The sequence below is a fragment of the Strigops habroptila genome, chromosome 5, assembly GCF_004027225.2.
Source record: "Strigops habroptila isolate Jane chromosome 5, bStrHab1.2.pri, whole genome shotgun sequence".
Taxonomy (NCBI): domain Eukaryota; kingdom Metazoa; phylum Chordata; class Aves; order Psittaciformes; family Psittacidae; genus Strigops; species Strigops habroptila.
The window spans coordinates 28175040-28196954 of NC_044281.2; the positions used below are offsets into that span (position 1 = coordinate 28175040).

General features: G+C 43.0%; 1 protein-coding gene across 10 annotated transcripts in view; it reads left to right on the forward strand.

The window, feature by feature from the left end:
* Positions 1-21915, forward strand: part of ZMIZ1 (zinc finger MIZ-type containing 1) — a 349016-nt gene that overhangs the window by 185070 nt on the left and 142031 nt on the right. For all 10 annotated transcript variants that reach the window (XM_030487165.1, XM_030487158.1, XM_030487167.1 and 7 more), the window contains one exon: positions 9638-9747. In XM_030487165.1, the coding sequence (XP_030343025.1) occupies positions 9688-9747 (60 nt within the window). In that variant the 5' untranslated portion in view covers positions 9638-9687. The remainder of the gene's footprint in view (positions 1-9637; positions 9748-21915) is intronic.

Below are 21915 nucleotides of genomic sequence, written 5' to 3' on the forward strand. Positions count from 1 at the left end.
CAACCTGTCAGCAAGGTTTCTTGCAATTTAGGATTTGGTGGTGACTTGAAATATTGGACATTCGTCTGCAGGACAATTCAATAAGACCAAATACCTCGGGTTTTAATGTGTATTACACTGGTCCAGAAGGATTAATATGGATGGATCTCCAATCAGCTGCTTTAAAATGAAGATGATAAAATAGGGCTCATCAAAACTGTAGTTTTGGTGCATCTAGATGTCCAATATCTTTAGTTTAAAGTATTTTAAAGAAATGGCAGCCCCCAGCGCTACATTGTCAAAATAAGTGGAGAGTTTAAGAGAAGCCACGTTTGGGTAACCACTGAAAGCGGTGCAGAAAATGCACTGTGGCTGCCAGCGACTACTCTGTTTCTCTGGCCAAAAAAATGCACATCCATCCAATTTCTACCTTGCTTCTTCAGCTGCATTTAGCTTTTACAGGTTTTTGCTGGTCCTCCTGGAATTTATCTTGCTTCTGTTCTGGAAAGCTGGGTAAATCTTTACTTAAATTTCATCAAAACACACAAGGATAATGGCAGATATCAAAGTTATTAGAGCCTGTGTCCCTAAGCAGCTATTCAGTTGTTCTGTTCTCTGGAGACTGTTGATTGAGGTAATGCTGCTTTTCTTTCTCCTCTCCAAAGGAGTGATGCATTCCCTGGTGGCTTACCAGAAATCGCTGGTCTTGGGAGCAGTTTCTTAGCTCTCATAGGATGAAAGAAAAAGTGAATAAATCTTATGTTTATAGACTATAAAGAGAAATTACTGTCTACCTTGACTGTATGCCTTCTTCTCAATGCTAAACTTACCGGGGAAAAAAAGCAGTCCATATCTATCCTCATTCCTTTATTGGGTGCAATGTAGTTCGAGGATAGGAGGATTGTTATGTTCGTTCTGTTGCCACCCAGTAATGACTAATATAAGTTGTGGTGATACAGCATCACAAGAAGAAATCAGTAGACAATTTCCTTCAAATGCTACAGTTCAACTTTCAAAACATGCCTTGTTTCATCAGATAAGTAAGAGAGCTTTCAGTGTCAGAATGTAACTCATTCTCATTTCTAATTCACAGTGGGCTTGAGATGTTTCTTACTAGGAGTGTTTCTTTGGGCTGGCCCAAGAGGTTTTGACCTCTGGTTGTTATACAGCAGGCTGTCTGGTTGAAGAGAGATGTTATTGGAGCACAGCAAATGCAAAATAGCATCTTCACTTTTTGATATGTTATTGTTAAATTGTTAAAAATATTGCTGCTACTGCCATTCCTCCTCTTACTTTTCTCCTTCTGAGATCATCTTCGTACAGATAATTGGGTTGTTACTGTTTACTCTGGACCTTTAGAAAATACTTAAATTAGGTTGTCTTCTGTAGTTCATCCTTCAGGTTTTAAGTAAGTAACTTGATGATGACTATGTCCAAACCAATTGGCTTTCTTTAGTAGCTGATAAATGTCTAGCAAGAGCAAGAAAAGTTTACAGTTCATATGCATTCTTTGTAGCAACTCTATAGGCTTAGCGGCCAGAGTGCATGTAAGCCAGATGATGTTAGCAACACTTTATGCCTATTGCAGTATTTGGTAGGCAAACAGGACGGGTTTTCAACAAGTACTTTATGTCTTACCACAGAACCTCTGAAAGAAATGAGCTTTCATTAGGTAAATAAGTGAGCATCACATGCCAGAATGCAAATCCTTTTCAGTTCTTACACTCACCCGATTTCCTCTGCAATCTTCCCACTGAGCCCAAAAGGTGGGAAGAGATGCTAGATTCTGTCTCGGTTTAGGAATTTGCAATTTATCAGGCAGGGGGTTTTTACCACATTGTTGTATGAGTGATCAGGGACACTGGTTATGAAATTATTTGAGTGCAACCCTGCAAGCTTTTAGGGATGGCTCATTTGCTTGTAGCTGTCCCAGTGAGGATTAGCATTTCTTACCTGCAAGCTACAGTACATTTAATAAACGACCAAATCAGTGGATTCTGCTGTGGAACTGTCAATGTTTGTTCTAGCAGATCTGTCTATACTAGAGCGTGCAAAGCCTCCGAGAGCGCTACAGCAGGTCTGTCAGCTCCGGCTCCCCAGTAGCACACTTCCACGCACTTTTGCCTTTAATTTTGTGTTATTACCTCTTGCTGTTTTAAACTGCACTGTCCTTTTCCCTCCATGCTGTCCCTAATGGTAACAAGCTGACAGAGCTGATGACACTAGGAGCTGGGTGGAATGCAGGGAAACCAACCTGGTAATATAAGCATGCAGCAGGGCAATTACCTGAAACTGTGATCTGCAGATGCTGCTCTCCGTCTGGGGAAACCACTCATTTCAGCCAGCGGGCTGGAGGTGAGGGCTGCTAGTGCAGGAGGCAGTTCATGTGCTTTACGGTTAGTGCTGGCCGGTGACCAACTTGTCTGGGCTTGAAGGAGCACTCTCCTTAGCTAGAGATGGGATATTTTTATGTCCCTGCGATACCACTCTTGCATGGTGGGGGCTTTTTTAGTATTTTTATGTCTATCCTTTGAGCATAGGTCATATCCCGGTACTGTGTCTGTGCTTCCAGCTAGCCCTACCACCTTTGCTTTTGTAATCAGGCTGCAGATGTGCTTCATGATTGAACAACTTCTGCGCACCGCTGCTCCTCCTCCCAGAGGAGTCCAGCAGGCTTGCTTATGCAAGCTGTCACGCTGCCTTTTTTTTTTTGTCCAAAAGCATGTGTGGGTTTGCTTTTTTGTGTGTATCCAGCTCGCTGTTCGAGCCTGCGGATAATGGGCTCTGTATATAAAAACGTTCCCAAGCACACGGCTGCGGAAACAGTTTCCTTAAACCCGACACAACCGCCACCCCGTGCAGCTCAAGCCACCATAAACGACACGAACCTGCTCGCCCCTCGCTGGAGCCGTGCAGGCGCGCGCACACGCTCGCTTTCCCCCTCTCGCAGTCAGAGATGATAGAAAGTCTTCTGGGGATTACTGCACATTTGTAGAGCAACAATGGAAAGCAGCACAGCACAAATATCTATTCTTCCTCACCCACCATAACAAACGCTGCTTTGTCTCACATCTGGCCCTTTTTAATAGCTCAGAGCCAACAGCAGTAGCTATCTAGCAGTTTATGGTAAATAAAGCTTTATTAAAACAACTTCCTTTTTCAAGTGTTTAATGATTAAAACAGCCTTTCACCTGACATTTTATACTTTTTTCTTTTTTTAATAGAACAATATCTAGGAGGGGAAATAGGTGTTATAGATGGATATTAAACTTTTCCCAGAAAATAATCTTTAGGAGAGCATCACTGAAATTTCTCTTATTGAAAAGCAGGCTTAAAGACCTCTTACTGCCGTGTGAGGACACAGGCCAGGGCCTCAGTGCCCCGGTGCATGTGTACGTGCCGAGCGTTGCCGTACCAGTGCGCTGAGGTCTGACCCCAGCTCTGCGTGTCCCGCGGGTTTTGATGTGCACTAGCCTCATGCCGCAAAGCAGAATTAAGGCAATTATATGCCATTAAGAGTATTAATCTGTGCGTACGCACAGAGGTATGTTCCGATAGTCAAGAAGCAACTTCTTTTAAAAGGTGTTTAACGTTCAGGAGAACGTCAAGTGGAATTAAGCGGGGTTTGTCGCTGGACTGCCACGTTTTACCGCCAGGACCGGGCGCTGAGAGAACCGATGTTTATGAAATTCATCATCGGAGGTGGCGGGCTCCCCAGAGCCGCCGGGCTGTGTCGGACCCGCCTCCCCAAGGACCCCTGCTTCCAGGCCACGCAACCCGGCTTTTCCGCCCCGCGCTCCCTCAAGGCGGCGGCGGCCCGGCCCAGAGCCCCGCGGCGGGCGGGCAGGCGGCGGCGCGGCCCTGCGGCGCCCTCTGCCGGCGCGGCGGGGAGCGGGCTCCGCGGCCCCGGCTTCCCCTCACGGCCCGGCCCGGCCCGGCCCGGCGCCTGCCGGTGCCCTCGCTCGGTGCTTTCCGCCCGGCTGGCGGCAGCTCTGCTGCGGCCTCCTTACCCCACCCACCTCGGCGCCGCGGCCTGTAGCCCCGGCCTCCCTGTCCCGCACTCTCCCGAAGTCGCTAGCCAGCGCAGTTCTCTCCTGCTCGCCCTCTATCTTGCTTGTTTCTTGATCAAAGTCGCTTATTAGATAAAAACTGTCTGTCCTCTCGCACAACCCTCGGCACACTGGAGACATGCAGGAAATTATTATTTGTAACTGACTCAGTAAGCAGTATTAACCAGCTTCTGTTCTGTGCAGGGCTGCGAAGGGAAGAGGCATGTTTGAAAACTGCTCTGTCGAATTCCTGCTTAGGGAAGTTTCCTTCTTTTCTTCCTCTCACCTACTTAGTAGTGCTTCTTGACTGATTGTGTGTCTCTTTTCATGTCCTCCTTCCATTGAGGGGTTCAGAGTGGCTCCAAATTGTTGATCACAGCAACCATGGTTCCCCAGAGGATGGCTGGCGGTGTGGTCGTCACCTGTGGAAAGGGAAACACAGTGTAATGCGGTGCTGCTGGCTCTCCAACGCCTCTCACAGCAGCCATTCCCCTGCCTCACCTGTCTCTTTGCAGAGTCTGCCTTTCCTTCTCTGCTCTCAAAATGGCTTTCTGGAGGAAAGATTATTTGTTAAAAACTTGATTTCTCAAGAAATGGTGCCAGCTTGCTCAGGTGAGGGGTGGGAGGCAGCGCTTGGTCAGGCTGTGGGGCCCGCACCGGTGACATGTTTCCAGTGGGCTCTGCTTTAATTGTGTTTGTGCCCGGCAGTGGGGGAAGGAAGTGTGCGAGAGGGGAGGAAGAGTGAAAAGCACCAAATGAAGAGTCTCTAAACTTGGGGAGAAAGTCAGGCCTGGTTCAGTTGGTGAGTCACGTCTCCCTTGGCCACAGGCAAGCTGGTTTCCGTGGTCCATTGGCCCCAGGGTGCCAGAGCTCTTGCTGTGGATGGTAGCCCTGGTGACAAGGAGAGCTCATCCCAGAGCAGCACTGAAACCACACTTACTTTCAAACTGCAGTACATTTTTAGATATGTCAGTGTTTTGAAGCAGTGTTGAAATGTTTGATTTTTTTTTTTTTTTTTTGTTATTTCTTTTTAAGAGGCTGTTTAGGCTGCCTTAGAAACTTAACTTGTAAGGGACCATGTTTTATTACATTGCTCTTCTTAAAAGCATTACTGGAAGTCCAATTTCTGACACAGTAATTGCAAACTCCTAGCTTGAACTTTCAACCAACGCAGAGTATAGCAAAGTTCGTGAAATTCTCATAGCCTCTACATAATTTAATTGTGTTTTTCAACATGGATGAGGGTTTTGTAGTAATGGTTTAAGAAAAAAGATTGTGTATGTTTAGGGTTAAAAAAAAAGTAACAGGTCGGTGCATCTGTTCCTTTAAAAAAATACATTCTCCATTTTTGAGACATCATAAATATGTAAATGAGGGCTCTTTAATTACTGCCTAGGGCTATAAACTCGCAATGCTAGAGGGGAGGGAAGGAGGAAGGCAAAGAATAACTCACATTATTTTTTTTTAAGAGGGAGACTCAGAAAAGACAGCAGAAGAATGGGGATTTTTATTGTTGAATTAGCAGAAGGTGCTGGGAACACTTGTTTTTTTGTTTATTCTTTTAGATGGAGTTAGCATATAAAGCAGTAGCTTACGACCTTTCTATATGTGATAATGCGTGCACCAAACAGAGGGGATTTGTTGGGAAGCACCAGGTGAAATTCCCTTCTCCATCCCACTCTGCCAGTACCCTTAATCCCTATCAGCAACGTCCCCTGCTGTCTCAAACTGCTCCAGCGCCTGAGTCTTAGCATGGTTTCTAATGCGGGTACACCAGAGGCTGCAGGGGGACCCTGCAAAGTCATTTTCACTTGTGACCTGATGAGCACTCGGCACTTAACTGAGTAGAAGTCAGCTCTTACAGAAAGGTTGGCAGGGCCGAGTATCTTAAGCACTATTATTTCTGGGTAAGGTGATCTTGCTGCTACTTTCAAACCAGCGTGAGATTGACAGGTAGGGCAGGGATTTATATCTCAGGATGTGGATGTGAACATGGGGAACCAGACCAGTATACAGCAGTACCTGTGTAGAAGGTGTAGTTACTGGAAACTTAATTCTGCTGGTATTTTTTCCAGGTAAAATGATCTGGTGTCAAAATGCTTATTCTGCCTTGGTAAAACTTCACATCCATATGATAATTTTCACTTTCCACATTTAATCTTTTAATTCTTGCTGAGGCCTATGAAAGAATAACTTCCAGATAATAATGGTTTCCCACTAATGAGCTCTGCGGTTTTTATAGCAGAAATTACTTAGAGCCAGTATGCTCACTGAAAAAACTATTCTATTTGATGCTTTTATGGTGTATCTGACTGCACGAACGGTAAAAAATATTCTTATCGGGGTGAGGCAGGATATTTCTAGTACAAAGTGTTAACGTCATTTTATGTGGTGAGGCTTCATATGTACAGTTTTGGCTGTTTGGTTCATGCAAATGTTTACTGCCTGGGGGAGTTAGTGGGCTGAGGAGCTTCTCTTGACCAGAAGAGAATAACTGAGGTTGGGCTGGTGAAAGTAGCAAACCAGCAATATAAAGGGCTGATGGGTGTCCGTCCACGCAGTGAGGAGGAAAAGGTGGAAGGAGCCTCGCACAGCAAAAGGCTGTTTTCGCCAGAGAGCGCTTGTGATGTGAGAACAAGTGGAGTTGAGGATGGAAGTGAAAATACTTCTAGCTACTAGGGGGAAGGGTGAGAGTCAGAGAATGCTTTTCAGTGGGAGCCATTGGGTGCTAAAAGCAGAACTATTTTTGTGACTGAATTTGATCAGTTTATAACAGAAATTGTATGGCATGCCTGTGTAGGAGAGCACGGGACTGTGCTCCCAGAACTGCCTTCAGGAGCCCCGTTGGGCTCCTGCTCAGTCATGCAAGTTAGTTCTGTGTGCCCTGCCCTCTGCTTTTCCAAGTGGGCTTTGAGAAGCTGTGCTGTGCGGGAGAAATGACAACTTGGACAAGTACAATAGTAAGCTGTGGTTCAGGTAGCTAACCTTCAATTTTGTTTGTGGTTAACTGGAAGGCAGCGAATTGGGGTGGTATTATATGTACAGTTCATAAATCAACATGCAGGATACTTTGTTGGCATGAGTGATAGTACATGAATGCAAGTCATTGTCACTGTCTCTGTAAAATCTCTCTGCAGTCTCCCAGCCCTGAACTATGTTGCTAGTAGCACCAGAGGCAGCTCCCGATGTCACTAGCCATGAGTCTGAGTGCTGGTGTATCTGGCTTTGCTTGAGAATTGTGTTTTCTGGCAGTATGTTTATGTATCAGAGTATGTTTATATTTCCGTTGCTTGGGGTAATAGGTAACGCCAAAATAGACAAAAATTGTGTTACAAATGGTATTTTGCTTGCTTGTTCATTAAGCAGCAATGTCTTGACTTCTTTAGAAAAAAGTGCCTCAATTTACATTTCTCCAAATATTTCAACAAAAATCTATGTGTATATATACATTTATGATAGTCTCAGTATGCTCTTCTCCATCTGTCCTGATGTTCAATTAAAATGCAGATAATGTGTCCCAGCTTGTAAGATGGATCACCGCTGAAGTGGTGTCATGTCTGGGCTAGCTTATCTCTTGATAAATACCTCTGCTGTCCATTGAGACATTAAACTTCATGACTTCTGAGGTCTGTTTGGGGGTCTTACAGGCAGATAAGACTGTGTTGCTCACTTTTAATAAAATATAGCAATTTACATTCGCAAAGGAACTTTGGATGGCATTTGCTATTGAGGAGGTGGCAGTGGCATAATCAAAAGAGAATACTTGTATGTGAAACTGGCTTTTCCATTTCGTAAGTATTATAATTTATTGACAGGAGTGCTTTATTGAACCCTCTGGTGTCTAGAGCTTGAGCTGCTGTTGTAAGACCTCATTTAGTTGTCTAGCAGAAAAGATTTCTTTCCCTGAGTCTAATCTGGCAGGAGCCATGAAGAACATTATCGGCTAGATATAGAAATCTCAGGCAGCTTGGGTGTGTGGGACGCATGCGGATGCTATGGTCTGGAGTCTGTCTCGCCCTGACAGCCGGGCAGTCAAGATTCCCACCACCAGGAACACTCTTTCTGGGAGTTGAGTATGGACAGTGCTGGACTTACGAGGTGCTTCAACTCCGGAGATGTTGAGTCATGTGTGCTAGGAGTGGTGAGTGCCAGCTTCCCTAACCAAACAACTATCTGAAAAACTTGCTGTCTCTTCTGCGTATGTAGGGAGTGGAGAAGAGTTTTGTCAAGGACAGCTCTCTGAATAACTGCTCAGTGCCGCTGAAGCGGATCATAAGGGAGAGGTTTCTGTTCGAGTCTGGCATCTTGCTTGTGCTGGTGTAAAGTTTTACATAAATACCGCATTTGGGTATATATATCTCTGAATCTGGGCCCAGTCCCTGTTCATGAGTGTGGCAATACAACTTCTTAGACTGTACTGCTCTGTCACAGGAAAAGAATACAGGAATTTGTAGGCTAAGACTGCTTTCATGTTCCAATGCAGAATATCTGTGGTTTCATTTCCAGTTTAGATTCCATGACAGCGACTGGAACAGCAGAGTATACATATATATTTGTAAAACACCTCTGTGCCCCTGAGAAGTGAACTCAGAAATGAAAAAAGCGCTTAAAACTGGTCAGCTTATTAAGTGCAGGCTGGAGTCTCATGCAGTTCTACTGAAAAGATAAATAAGTAGAAGTCACGGTACAAGCAGTTTGGTAATATGAATTATGGACTGAAACTGTTGAATAGTTGTTAGCTTCTGTCTTTATGATCTACTGTTCTGCCACTACAGAAAAACTGTAAGGGAAGGCTGGAGAAGGGGAACGAGTGGAAGGGTCCTAGTGAAGTGCAAACCATGCCCGCAGCAGGAGGCTTACTTATGCTTTCTTATGCTTTTAGTGTCTTGCTGTTGGTCCAAGTTTGAGTGGCATTTTGGCCATTCCTGCCTTTCAGATCGGTAGAGCTGTTTGTGTAATGGCTAACCCTTACCCCAGTCTAAACACATGGATAAGAAAAGGGTAAATGGTGAGTTCAGCATGATGTGTGCGTGCTAATTTAGCACCTACTGTTTCCCCCTCTTGCAGGTGTTGATTCCAGACACATACCATTATCTTGACAAAGAACCACTTACATGTGATCATGGAGTATGATGTAAAGCATGGCTCTGAAAAAGAGTTAATGAATACATGGAGCAGGGTTCATCTTGATGGCACCAGTGTGTACCAAGCTGTATCCACAAACCTAACTCAGCATGATGAGCATCAGTGGTGGGCTTAGGGGACTGCGGGTTTGCTCTTTAGATCATCGTAACTTGTTGCCAGTTTTCATTTGATGATTTTATACAGCCGTAGCAACATGAATTAAAGCCACTAACACCACTCCGAGCCTTCATTTTCATTTTCTAGATTTTTTTTTAAGTCACAGGGAAGTTTTAGTTTGCCTTAAGTTGCACCATTTGTTAGAGATGGGTCTGAAGAGCACAGGACACATTTGTTATTGTTATTGGGATTATTATCTCACAATGTGCTCAGGAGTTTCTTGCAAGAGGCGCTTTGCTTTGATTGATTAGGTGGTAGAAGTGCACAGGCTGTGCTCAGTGATCTTTACTGTCCTTTTTGTCTTGCAGATCGAGGAATTTTAATGGCTTTCAGGTAGAAGAAAGTGGAGACAATCAAAATGAATTCTATGGACAGGCACATACAGCAGACCAATGACCGGCTGCAGTGCATAAAACAGGTAAGCTAAAGGTGGAGATTACTGCTGCTAGACAAGCATTGTGTATTGTGTGGCCAGGTGTGCTGACCATGATAGTAACCTGTTGCTTAATGAATATCCTTGCCTTTTAGAGGGGAGGAGAGTGGTGGGAATGAGATGTTATAATGTCATTGAAGAGAAGAATATCTGCTGCTAGAGCTGGTGTGAAAACCTCAAAAGCCAAACTTTCCCTTTCACCTTCCTAAGAAATCTTCAGCCTGGAGACTCAACAAATCTGTCTCAGCAGGAGGCAGAGTGGTGCTGATCCTGCCAGCTCTGCCCTGAAGGTGTCACAGCAGGCAGCCGTCGCGCTTGTGCTCTGAGCACAGTTATCCAGAATTTTGATGGGCCAGTTTTGATTCTAATCCAGTACCTGACCTGAGCCCTGCATTGCCTGGAGACTCCAACTTGGACAACTGGGATACCCCCAAGTGCTCGGGTTAATCGATTTGTGCAGGAATGTAAAAACTTCCTTTCACGAGTAAAATTTTCAGAAGCATCTGTTTGTGAAGATGAAGGGCCCCTATAATTCACTGAAAGGCAGTGGGATCTAAGTCTCATTTATGGATTTCACCATTGTGATTGTGTTTGCAAATGCTTTTATAACCAAGTGAAATTACAAAGGCAAGGATGGAATGTGCAGATGCCTGCTTTACCCTTCTCAGCGAGCTGTGCTCTCTGGTGCTGCAGGCAGTGTGTATCCTCCCCTCACACACACTCTCCGCATGCAAGAATCCTTATGGAAAATTCATAGCAATGGTCCTTTGTGTAGATGAGGTGAGCAAGAGAATGATTTCTCAGTTGATGTTTCCCATTTTTACCTCTATACCAATGCGTGCATGCAGCAAACAGGTGCATAAATGCAAGCTGCACAGAAGTATTTTGTTTCCTTTGTAAATGAGCATTTCAGAATAATGCAAACAAAGCTAATTCATAGGTCAAGGAGCAGAAATAGGAATCTGCTCCTGCAGAATTGCTGGTCATAATCCAGCCTCTGTCTGTGGTGGCTCTTCTTTCTTTAATCATGCTGTCGTGAAAGTTAATGCATCTCATGGCCCTTTAGAGGCCTGAGGGAGATAGGATTTTGGGGATTTCATCCCAGTTTCTCGTGAACAACTGTTTGGTTCACAAAAACCATGCCTTTGACTTGCATAGATTGGTGTCTTTTTTGGCCATTCTGGCCTCTTGGATTAGGAATGAAGTGACTTGCACAACAGTTTAACCTTCCAGCTGTAAGAACAGATCTTTAGATCAAGTAGGGACAAATGGAAGATGCTGCTCAGTTCCTTTTTCCAGCGCTGTCAGTTTCTGTACATAGAGAACTTGTACTATTTTAATTAGACAGAATATCAAATTACACTTCTTACAGTATTAAAGAGATATTTTTGCCTATGTAATGAGTACTCTGTCGGTTAAACCACTACATTCATTTGTACATAGTGCTGGTTACATATGCAGCTAGAATGTTTCTTCAGCAATGAAGGCCCAAGGGAAGGGAGGAAGGTCAGACTTCCCAGCTTTTGTGCAGCATTCTTGGTTTTGTTCGACCCTGTCTGGAAGAAAGCTCAGGGCAGGGACATGTTTTGTAGCTACTCTGTTCTGTCAGACAGCAAAGGGTGCCTGATGGTGAGGTACCATACTTGGGCATGCGCATGAATTCATGGTGCCTGTGTTCTCTATGGGCCCAGATAACAGATTAGGGTTGCTTCTGTTTGCAACTCATGAAAAGTGTAGTTAATCAAGACAATGACTGAACACCAAAAATATATAGCAGAAAGCTTTTTTGTGTAAGTGTCCATACTTGTTTTGTTGGAGAGGAATGGGTGAGGGTTGGTGGTCTTGTTTGTTTTTTGGTTGGTTGGTTTCAGGTTTGTTAGTTTGTTTGTTTTGTTGTTGTGGGGGGTTTTTTTAAGAACTTCACACAGAGATTGCTCTTTGCTTTTTCACAGTTCCAAAATCTTGTACTGTTACCTTTGCCGTAGTGGAGAGAGAGGCAGAAACTGATTGTGACTAGCTTTTGTGGAGGAGACTCGCACATCCGTCACAGGGTCATAAATTTCCAGCTTGGAGACATTTACCTTGTTCTTTGTGACAGGTGATAAACTGGCAAAATTAATGTGGTACCACAAAGGGTAATTTCCAGTTCACCCTTAGAGAACTGGACCACACGCTGTTACATGCACATTGGTTTGGGGAGCAAAGAGTACTTCAGATGGCCATATCCAATGTATCTTCACTGATTTGGGGGATTAACTGCAGGAGAGATAAAAATCTGCCTGCCTTTTCTTCCCTGGACTCCAGTCTTTCATCCTTTCTTCCCAGCCTGTGAGCAAACTACTGCTGTTCGCCTGAAGAGACGTGTTTTGGGGGCAGTTAACACAGCAGTGGCATTGGAAGGTGCACTGCAACAGGGACCATCCTTCCTTGGTGCCCAGAATCTGCATGTTTTATAACCTTGCTGGCAGCTAGTGGTTATGCAGCCAGACCGAGAGCTGTCTGCTGCCCTCCTTGCCCCTCACCCAGCCCCTGAGAAACACTATAAATGGTAATCCATGTGCCTCTTTAACTAGATCAGGTTTCAACACAGGGTCAGGACAGGCTTCTTTCTTCCCAGCTCCATGACTTGCGAGACACCCACAATATCCTTACTGACTTCTGTTCCAGGATCAAGGTTGTGTTTTACCTTCATCTTTTTTAGCACTTTAAAGCTACAAACCCATAACTTGTATATGATCAGCTAGTTAGGAAATGAAGTGTGTGTGTGTGTGTGTGTGTGTTAAGAAGTGTTTCAGAATAGATGAAAGGGCAAACTGAAGAGGTGGCTGTGTATTTACTCTTAAAAAAACCCTCAGACTTCTGTGGAAGGCTGGAACAGCTTGTGTGGTCTCTTTGTAGCTGATTCCCTCAGTATTTGTAAGTGTATGTGCTTTAAAATCAAACAGTTTTTTTGATGTACAGTGGAAAAAGCCAAAGTAGCAGGCTTCCCTTAACACATGCAATTAGTTTGTCATGACACAGGAGACTCTCCAGGATACACTGAAGGTGGCTGGATCTTGAGGGTGCAGATTTTTTTCTTTAATTCTTTGTCCATGCAAACAAAAATACAAAATTATTTCTGTGCTCAGCAAATGTCTGATAGCCTCTGAGAACTGCCCTGTTTGATGCTGCAGTAATAATCTGTTCATCTGCCAAGTACTCGTGGCTTGGCTGGCTCTCATGTACTGTCCACCATGGAGCTGCAGGGCAGCAGGAGCTGGGTTGGGCACGTTCAGGGCTGAATCTGGGGGCTTCCGTGGTGCCCAGGTACAGCCTTCTGAAGGAGCCAGCTTGGCTTCCACTGCATAGGGCAGAGTTGACTGGTTTTCTTGAACTGTTCTTCATAATAGCCAGAGGTATGGCCTTAATCAAACACTGTCCATTATTTTTCTTATGTGATGAGCAAATACCAGGCGAAATCAGTGGGTTGCATGACATCTCCACTCTACTCTCACTTTAAAAACGCAGAGGTATTTTAAGTCTAGGGACTTCTGTCTTCTCTTATCTGTTTGCTGTCAGTCAGTCTGTGAGGTTTCTATACATCTCTTCTGAAATTGTTGGAAAGAGGAAGATGGAGAAAGTCTTTCTATATTTAAATTCCAAGGAAACCATCCCTTTCAAAATAGGTGCTTGATATCTTCCTGCTCTGCTGAGGACAGTTGTCAGGGTACATACTAAAGCGGTGCTGAAATTTTAGTAACAGGTTAAAAGGAAGTAAGAAAAGGCTCTCTGGTGTCAAGAGTGTTTGGTCATGGTGGGAACAGAGAAGGTTGTTTCTGCTGCTTGTGTCACATTACATTAGGACACATCGAGCAGTATCCTCAAATGGTGCTGGGTCACTTAGGAAATCCCACTTAATTGGGGGCACACATCATCACATAGCTGATTTCTAGAAACAGATTAGCATTTCTCCCTTTTCCCTTCAAGAAAGCTTGCTGAATTGCTGCAGTTGCGATGCTTTATAATGCATACCCAGCCATTCAGAGATATGCTAAAAGTTGTAATTGCTGTGTGTTTTTGTTGCTATTTTCTTGCTCAAATTGGAAACAAGCAGGCCCATTTCTTTCATCATTCAGCAACTGGGTGTTTGGTTGCTCGCAATTCAGAAGAAAATGGAATTCTGTGTATATTTACATAACTGTTAGTGTTTAAGCCCTGAAATGTTTGAACTAATTCTCCTACTCTTCAATGTTATTGTTGTAGACTCATGTAAATGCTCAGCAGTCCTAAACGTATCATTTTTAATATATTTTGTACTGGTTAGGCTGGTATGAAATTACAGCTGATAAGGTTTTAATAAAGCTTCATAAAAATTTCATTCTTGAAGAACTTTGAAAATGAGAAGTGTTCTTATGAGGGGCACATTTATTTAGAATACATATTTTTTGATTGTAGCCCTATAAATGTTACAGGGGTTTTTAGCAGCTAAATATGAAATAACATATAGCAGTAAGGCAAATGGTGAAAAGGACCTTTCTTTTCCGTAAAAAGACATTCAGTGGGTCTCAAGCATTACAGCTTATTGGTTGCGTGGTCCATCAATGCCGTCTCAGTAGCTATCGTGGGTTTTTTTCTTCTGAGACCCATCGCTGCAAATTCTTTGTCTGCTTTCATGCTCAGTCTGGTGGAATATTCTTCTGCTAGAGTTAAGTATGTTTAGGAAAAACTGACAGCAGACCAGCTTTCCTGGCTCCTCTAGTCCATTTAGAGACTTGTCAATCAACATTCCTGCCCTGTTAGATCCTGCATCCCAGTGGGGACTGCTCTGGCAGGGAAGCCACAAGGGAAAGAGCAAAGAGGCAAAGTGCTAGAAGCGCTTTTGGAGGGGAGGGGGAAGAAAGCACCTTCTGGATGGTTTGTTTATCTGATGGGATTCCAGTGGGCGGATTATAACCCGTCATCTTTTGAGGTGGGCTGGTAATATTGGTGTGGGCACACTTCTTCCCAGTTCTGCTGCTTGTCTGCAGCACCTGCCCTCAAGGGCTGGGGCATGAGTATTAACTGGTTTTGAAAAGGAAAATATGCGTGGTTTAAATTCCCACTTACAATTTCTAGGACCTGTATTTAGTATTTAGAATAATTTTATTCTTTTCTGTGCACTAGCTAGTCTGGCCTGTTGCTTAAAATTGCCTATTGGTAAGTAAGGATGAACATTTGAAAATTCTAGATATCTGTAAGTTGGATCCAGGGTGTCACCTGAGTGTCAGATGAGCACAGGAAGTCCTTTTCATCAGCAGCTGGGTCAGACTTTGCAGTGAACATGTGATGTAGCTGGCAACATGTCTCTAGGTTCTGTCATGCCATTTCAGGCTCTTCCTTTATATGTATGTGCTTGCTACTTGAGTTCCTTCTGTTGTGTGCGTTAGTGAAACAGCAAATCCACAGCAGGTATGACTTATGTGGCGTTTGCACATAAGAACTGCTGTACCTGTTTGCAAAAGCAGAACTTTGAAAAAAAATAATACAGTTGTTTGAAGTGGTGATAGTGCTGTTAATACCAAGAGCCTTCAGCTGTGCAGATCTCTACCATGCAGACCTCTGCTCAAGAGGTCCCTTACCGGTGGTGTTTGCTCCTAATTGCTTCTGTGCGCTCCGCAAGAAGAGCTGTTAACATTGTACGTAGGCAGGTCACAAAGCACGTGCTGCAGGCAGTTTTGTAAGCATATGCAAATGAAAAAGATGTATGGGGATGTATTTTTCCTTTTGACTTTGAAATACCTCAGTAATATCTTGCTGGCTGGTAGGACCCATGAGAATAGGCCATGTGAATTTTACATCTTCCACAGTGGTATCAGTTCATGTAGTGGTCATTTTAAATAGTCACCTTGAGATTTTATCTCTGTATAGATTAAGAGATTAAAATAATAAAGATTAATTCAGTTGATTAAAAGTGCTGTAAATAGCAGGATCAGTGGGTAAGTAAATTACTCAGATGAGTCAAAAAAATTGATTGGAAAATAAAACGTCCAGCAAACGTGCTGCTGTTCAACCGAATATATTGAAGACTATTGGTTATTTTTCAAAATCAGTGCATTTATTCTCCTGAAATTTAGAAAACTAAGAAGTGTATTTATTCTAAGCACTTTTTTTAAAGTTGGTCCCTAAGTCAGAGGAATTTGAGTTGGTACTTTTTTTTTCTCCTTGCCATGAACTCACTCTGTACTCTTGGGTAGCATTATTTCTTGTTAAAGGATGCACTATTTACAATAATCTTCCAGTAAAGGGATGTTGTAATATTTCGTTAATGTCTTTAAAACACCTTGATATGGTAAGATCTTCATGACTTAAACCACTGACCCAAGCTTCTCAAAATGCTGTGATATGCACCTCAAATTATTATATGGTTCGTAACACAGAATTATTTATGTAGACACCCCACTTTGCCTGTATTCTTCACTTAATCTTCTACTAAAAGACATTTAGACTGTTAACAAGTAGAGTAAATACTTAGATCATTATTCTAATAGTGCAGTAGTATTCTAACGAAAAGAGCATGGCCACTGCTTTGAGAAAAGTATCTTGTTGATACATCTAGATATTTAGGACTGCAGCTACTGGCTGAAAGTCATGAGGGCATTAGAGAAGAAAGCTCCTATACTGTTACATTGTCTATTGGAATGCTAAAGCTAAAGAAGCCTCAGAAGCATTTCTGTAGTCACACACAGAGACATCCATCCCACATGTTATGATCAGGAGACACTAATGGAAAATGGCTGGTTTCAGTTGCCAAGAAGAGTGAGTGGACTGGTTAGGCAAACTAATTTCATACTTTAGTTGAGTTGTAATTGGAAATTTAAAGATAGATTGGAGCGTTGCATCACTGAGCATGGCTTTAGAGAATGGACAAACAGTTTTACCTTTGTTTCTTGACTTTTTTCCCCCCATAAAATCACTGTTTGTGAATGATTAAGGAAGTATAATTCAGAGCCCTCCGATTATTTTGAGTCTTTTGTAAACCATACTGTTCTCAGTGCTCTCAGCTGGCATAATAGCAGTCCAGGTGTTGGTGGTGAGAAGGGTACAAAGATTGGACTGGGCACTGTTGTTCCATTTACCGATAGTTTAACAAAAAATCATATCGCTACTCATATGCCCCATTTCTACCTTCAGTCAGATCTGGATCACAGCCTTTAGACCCCTGAGTCACAGTTTTCTCTTGGGCAGGGGAAAATGGGGTAGAACAGCAGTAGGTGGGTTTATGGCAGAAGAAGATAAATTTGCTGCATGTTCCCTTCTATAAAGCGAAGTTATATCAAAGTGTAAATATACTGCAGCTATATAGATATGAAAGGTACAGAGCAGGAAGACGGCGATGTAACTCTGACCAGCAGAGTTAGGGAGTGATTCTTGTTTTAGCTCTTCTAGCTTCTGTGTATAGTGCTTGAGGATCAGGATGTTGAGTCCGTCTCTAACGCTTTTGTAAAACTAACAGACAAGACAAGGTTGCATTGTCTTTCCTCCTGCACATGCACATAGATGTGCAATCTTCCTCACAGAGCTCATGGTATGAGAGAGCCAGGCAGCAAAACAAGGCTATTGAATTACCAGACATTAACCTTTTCTGAAACCAATACTGTTTTATACACACTTTGTACTAAAAGCATATGAGAATCATCAGTGGAAATCTGCATTAGTACAGGTTTTGTTTCCTTACATCTCACACCTGGACAACTTGCCTTTTTGCAGTTCAGTGATGCACATGTTTTTCATTTGCTCTTATTTGTTTAGCATGTGATCTTCTGTTTTTATTGTTGACTCCCCTGCTCATCTTACCCAGTATTTTTCATGTAGTTAAAACATCTAATGAAGAGGTGGTGGTCTTTGCTCAGTATTTACTGTTTTCCTTTGAAAAAGAAGCTGCAGTGGACAAAGGGGGCAGAGGTGACTCCCTTTCTCTCTGTTTTTTGTAAGTAGACATAGCTAACTTGGGTTTAATCTCTCTCAGCGTATCTAGTGCTTCTCAAAATGTGAGCTTAATAAAATATTTATAAAGCCTCTGATGGAATGAGCCATGTAAGTGCAAGATAATTCTATTAAGGATCTCTCAATCTCACAAACACTAAATTGGGAGGGGGGATTATCTTGAATACAAAATGCACAGCGTGAGCCTTTTAATTTTTTGATAAATAAAACAATCTTTGATAATAAAGGGGACTATGGAGAATTGAACTATATATAACCATATCCAGATAAACAAAAATCACACTCCCATAAGACAGAAAATAGCGCAATACTCCCCTCTATCCTCTTGAAAAAGAAAAAGACCATTTGTTTTGAATCTTCATTGCAGATGAGTTTTTAATATACTGAGTATAGCTGCTTGTGGATAAGGCCTTTGTATAATTGCACTTGACTGTAGAAAAAATAATAATAGAGAAACCACCTATTTCAGGTTACGGCATTTTCTACATTTAAAGCTACATTGCTAAATGTCTGGTATTTCTGTAACACTCCCTGAGCTCTATTGCGGGCAGTGAAGGGCATGCCAGGGAGAGAAGGAATTCCTGGTGGATGGGGATCTGAAGGAGAGGCCTGTGCATAGGAGGGGGAGAAGGGCTTGTGGCTGGGCTCACTCACACTCAGGTTTTAAAGTAATAAAGGCTCTATTAATGTATTACAGCAAATGACCCTTGCCGATTTGCGTTCCTCTACAGCTTGCTTATGGTGCTGAGTGAGCTATCAAATTTAGGTCTAGTGGGAACATACTTGTGCACTGAGTAATACACAGAGACCAGCCTTGTCTCCCCTCCGTTACGCTGTGTCAAGGGTGTCTGACCAGGAATCCTGTTTACATTCTTCAGATAGGTGATTAGTTTTCATTTGGGAGCTGAATGCCCTTTGCCCAACATGCAGGACCACGGTAATTCTGCTCCTGGGTTGTTTCAGTTGAAGGGCATATAACCTCTTTCTGTTTTCTCTGTCCCTTTCTTTCCAGGTCCCTTTCTTTCCTACTCCCCTTTTTGCTTCCCTTCAGTACAACAGTGCATTTTCATTACACGTGATTGCAGACATCTCTGGATGAATATTAAGATAGATAAAAAAGTCTGATTTGCTTGGCAGAATCTGGAACACCAAAGCACCTGGACACTGAATCCTGTCTCTCAAGTGTCAGAACGGGTATGCACCAGTTAGAAATGCCATGTAGACACGGAGAAAGAGTGGGTCAGCTCCTTCCTTGATCTGTATCAATCAGTTTAGTTCCAAAGGAGCTATGGTTTCTCCATCAATGGTATTGAGCATCCTTATTTTTATATAAGAAGTTCAATAGCTACTGTATGTTTTGTTTTGCTTTTAAGTTCCTAGATTTTTACAGCCGTATGAGAATTTTAACTTGCATTGTTGTGGAGAAAGGCTTGGAAACCTGCATGCCAGCAGCTGAAATAGCAGGCAGATCATGTGAACTTCAGAGTTGTATATGTGCATTTCAAATGTCACAAGCTCTATGCAAAATTTATGGCTTGCTGAATATGCGGCTCATCATTAGCAAAAGATAGGTTTGGTACTGGGCTTTATGTCATTTGAAATTCTGGACCTGTTGAAAGGTTTTGTGGAAATCATAGATGAACCTGTTGTCTAAACGAGGAATAACTGGGCTAAAGTCTGAGAATTAAGCCCAGAGTAAATATGTACAATATCAGAACACTAAAAATCATTACTCTTTTGGCACCTCTCTTAGAATGCACTGTGTTTTATGGAGAATACTGAGGCATATTAGGAACAGAAAAATTTCTCTAGGTTGAAATGATCAGAAGTACCATTTTATTTTAAAAAAGGGGGGAGTGTTGTGAGCAGGAGTATTTATACTGTGAATTTAACTTTGTCTTCCTCTTCTGTTGATGGTATAGCTCCACCTTCGGGAGAAGTTTCGTGATGCGTTTAATCCAAAGCGTGGGCTGCTGAGAGCCGACTCCTGGTACCTTCCTAGCCCTCCCTTTTGTTTGCTGCCACCTTCTTTGAGTCTAATGATTATGTGGTCACATGGGGAATCTCATTGTAAGCAGTGACTGAAAATCAGTATTTGGGAGGTTAGTTCACGATCAGAACAGCAAGCATGGTCTGGTGCACTGAAAATAGTGCAAGTATGCAGTTTGGGGAAGAAGCTTTTGGGGCAGCTGCCGTGAGACTGCGCATATCAAGAAAATGAACCCTTAATTTTAGGTCAACTTCAATCTAATATTGGAATGAAAAGGTGGCATGCTGTAACTCGTGACCATTCCCATGAGCTCCTGAGTGGCCTGCTGCTGGCACGCACTGCTGCTATCCCCCCTGCTAGTGCTAATGTTCAAGGATCTGCACTGCATGCCATTTTGGAGAGCCAGTGCAGCTGAAATTATTAGTACAGGGGGAAGCTAGTTCACCATGCAGCCATGCATCCTCTTGTGCTGTGCAAAACAGGCAGGAGAAGGCAGAGCTGTGGGAGGCAGGAGCCCTCTTGTGCTGTGCAAAACAGGCAGGAGAAGGCAGAGCTGTGGGAGGCAGGAGCCTTTCAGGGCTGGCAGGCGCCGGTGCTTGCGGAACAGCAGCCATAGTTTTCTGTCCTGCAGGAGAGCAGCTGCCTCCTGCATTTGATTTCCCCAATTGGTGTACCAGAAGTTTTGCCAAGCATGCAGCCTTGCCGTGCGGTGTAGGAACGGGTTAATTTCAGAGTGAAGAAAAGGCTACCTGCCATCTAGCTGTGTCTTCTTTTTCTGTGCAGTCAAAAGCTCCCTGTGTTGCTAGTGTGTTCTGTCACTAATGTAAAATTCCCAGACTCGTCGATTAGTGAAGCTAGACAGTAGACAGGATCCAAGTGGCTAACCATGTGAGAAATTCAGTGACTGTAGGCTACTGTTAATTAACCTAGAATCTAGCAACATGGCACAGTGTCTGTGTGATAAGTTATATTATCTTCAGCAGCTCAATTAAATCAAGGAGTGAGACACAGAGCAGACATAACTCAGCAAAATAAACAGACAACTTGAGTCAGCCTTCATAATTTGGTGCGACATCACGTAAATAAATGCAGTAACTTGTTTAGCATAGTTAAGCAGTTTGCTGCTCAAAAATTTATTTGCATGACATCTCATTTTGAATAGGTTAAGTTGTGGCAAATTAGGTCTGTGCCTTCAGTCTGATGTATTTCACAGAAAAAAGAGAAAAAATCCTCCACCAGAGATACATCATTTGTAAATTGAAATTCTACATTTGTTTTCTATAGCAACGAACTGGAACATATGGATTCCATGTTTAAATGATTCACTTTCCACACCATTGTTGTCAGGTTAGCATTTCTTGATGTGTGTATGAGATAACATTAACCCTTTGCAATTGCACTTAATTTTGACTGCTACTCTGCCATTACTTACTAGACTGTTCTGTCTAAAATACATGAGTGTACATCTGGGTTGCAGTCCTCTATATTTAGAGGAGATAAGGATGTTCTCCTCGCCATGTTCAATGTGGATAATTGGTTTCTCTCTCTAAAATCATATTGAGTCTTTGGTTGCAGGAAGTGGTTTGCACCCACTTCAGTGTGGGTGTGTAGACTGAAAGTACTCAATTATGCTTTAGTATCCTTTTAAAAAATAAGATCTTTATTACATACGCCTATTTTACTCGTAGGGGCCTGAATTCATATGAAGCTTATTCTTTCAGGCCAATTGTAGAGTTTTATTGCACAGCAAGATGTTTTGATCACTGTCTGATTGGAAGGGAGTAATAATTTCAAGAAGTGGCTCTATTTTGAAATGTTTGCACCAGAAATAGCCACATATCAGCTGTTCAGTGTAACTCCCCGTGTGAATGATGTTCCCCACCCCGGGAGACTGCAGCAGCAAACCATGGAACAGGCACACAACCAGTTGCTGTGAAAGCAGATGAACTTGGGTCCTAGCGTACCTGCATCCTCTGCCCATATGTCACAGAACTGTTAGGGGTGGAAGGGACCTCTGGAGATCATCTAGTCCAACCCCTCTGCCAAGGCAGGGCCACCCAGAGCAGGTTACACAGGGACACACTAATTTACAAAGTTGGTCTGTTCTTTATGTAAATAAAATGTTTAAGCTGAAGGTGGTGATGAGGAGCAGGTGGATGTCTTCCTGGAATCCAGCCCAAATGTCAGCCAAGTCCTCAGAA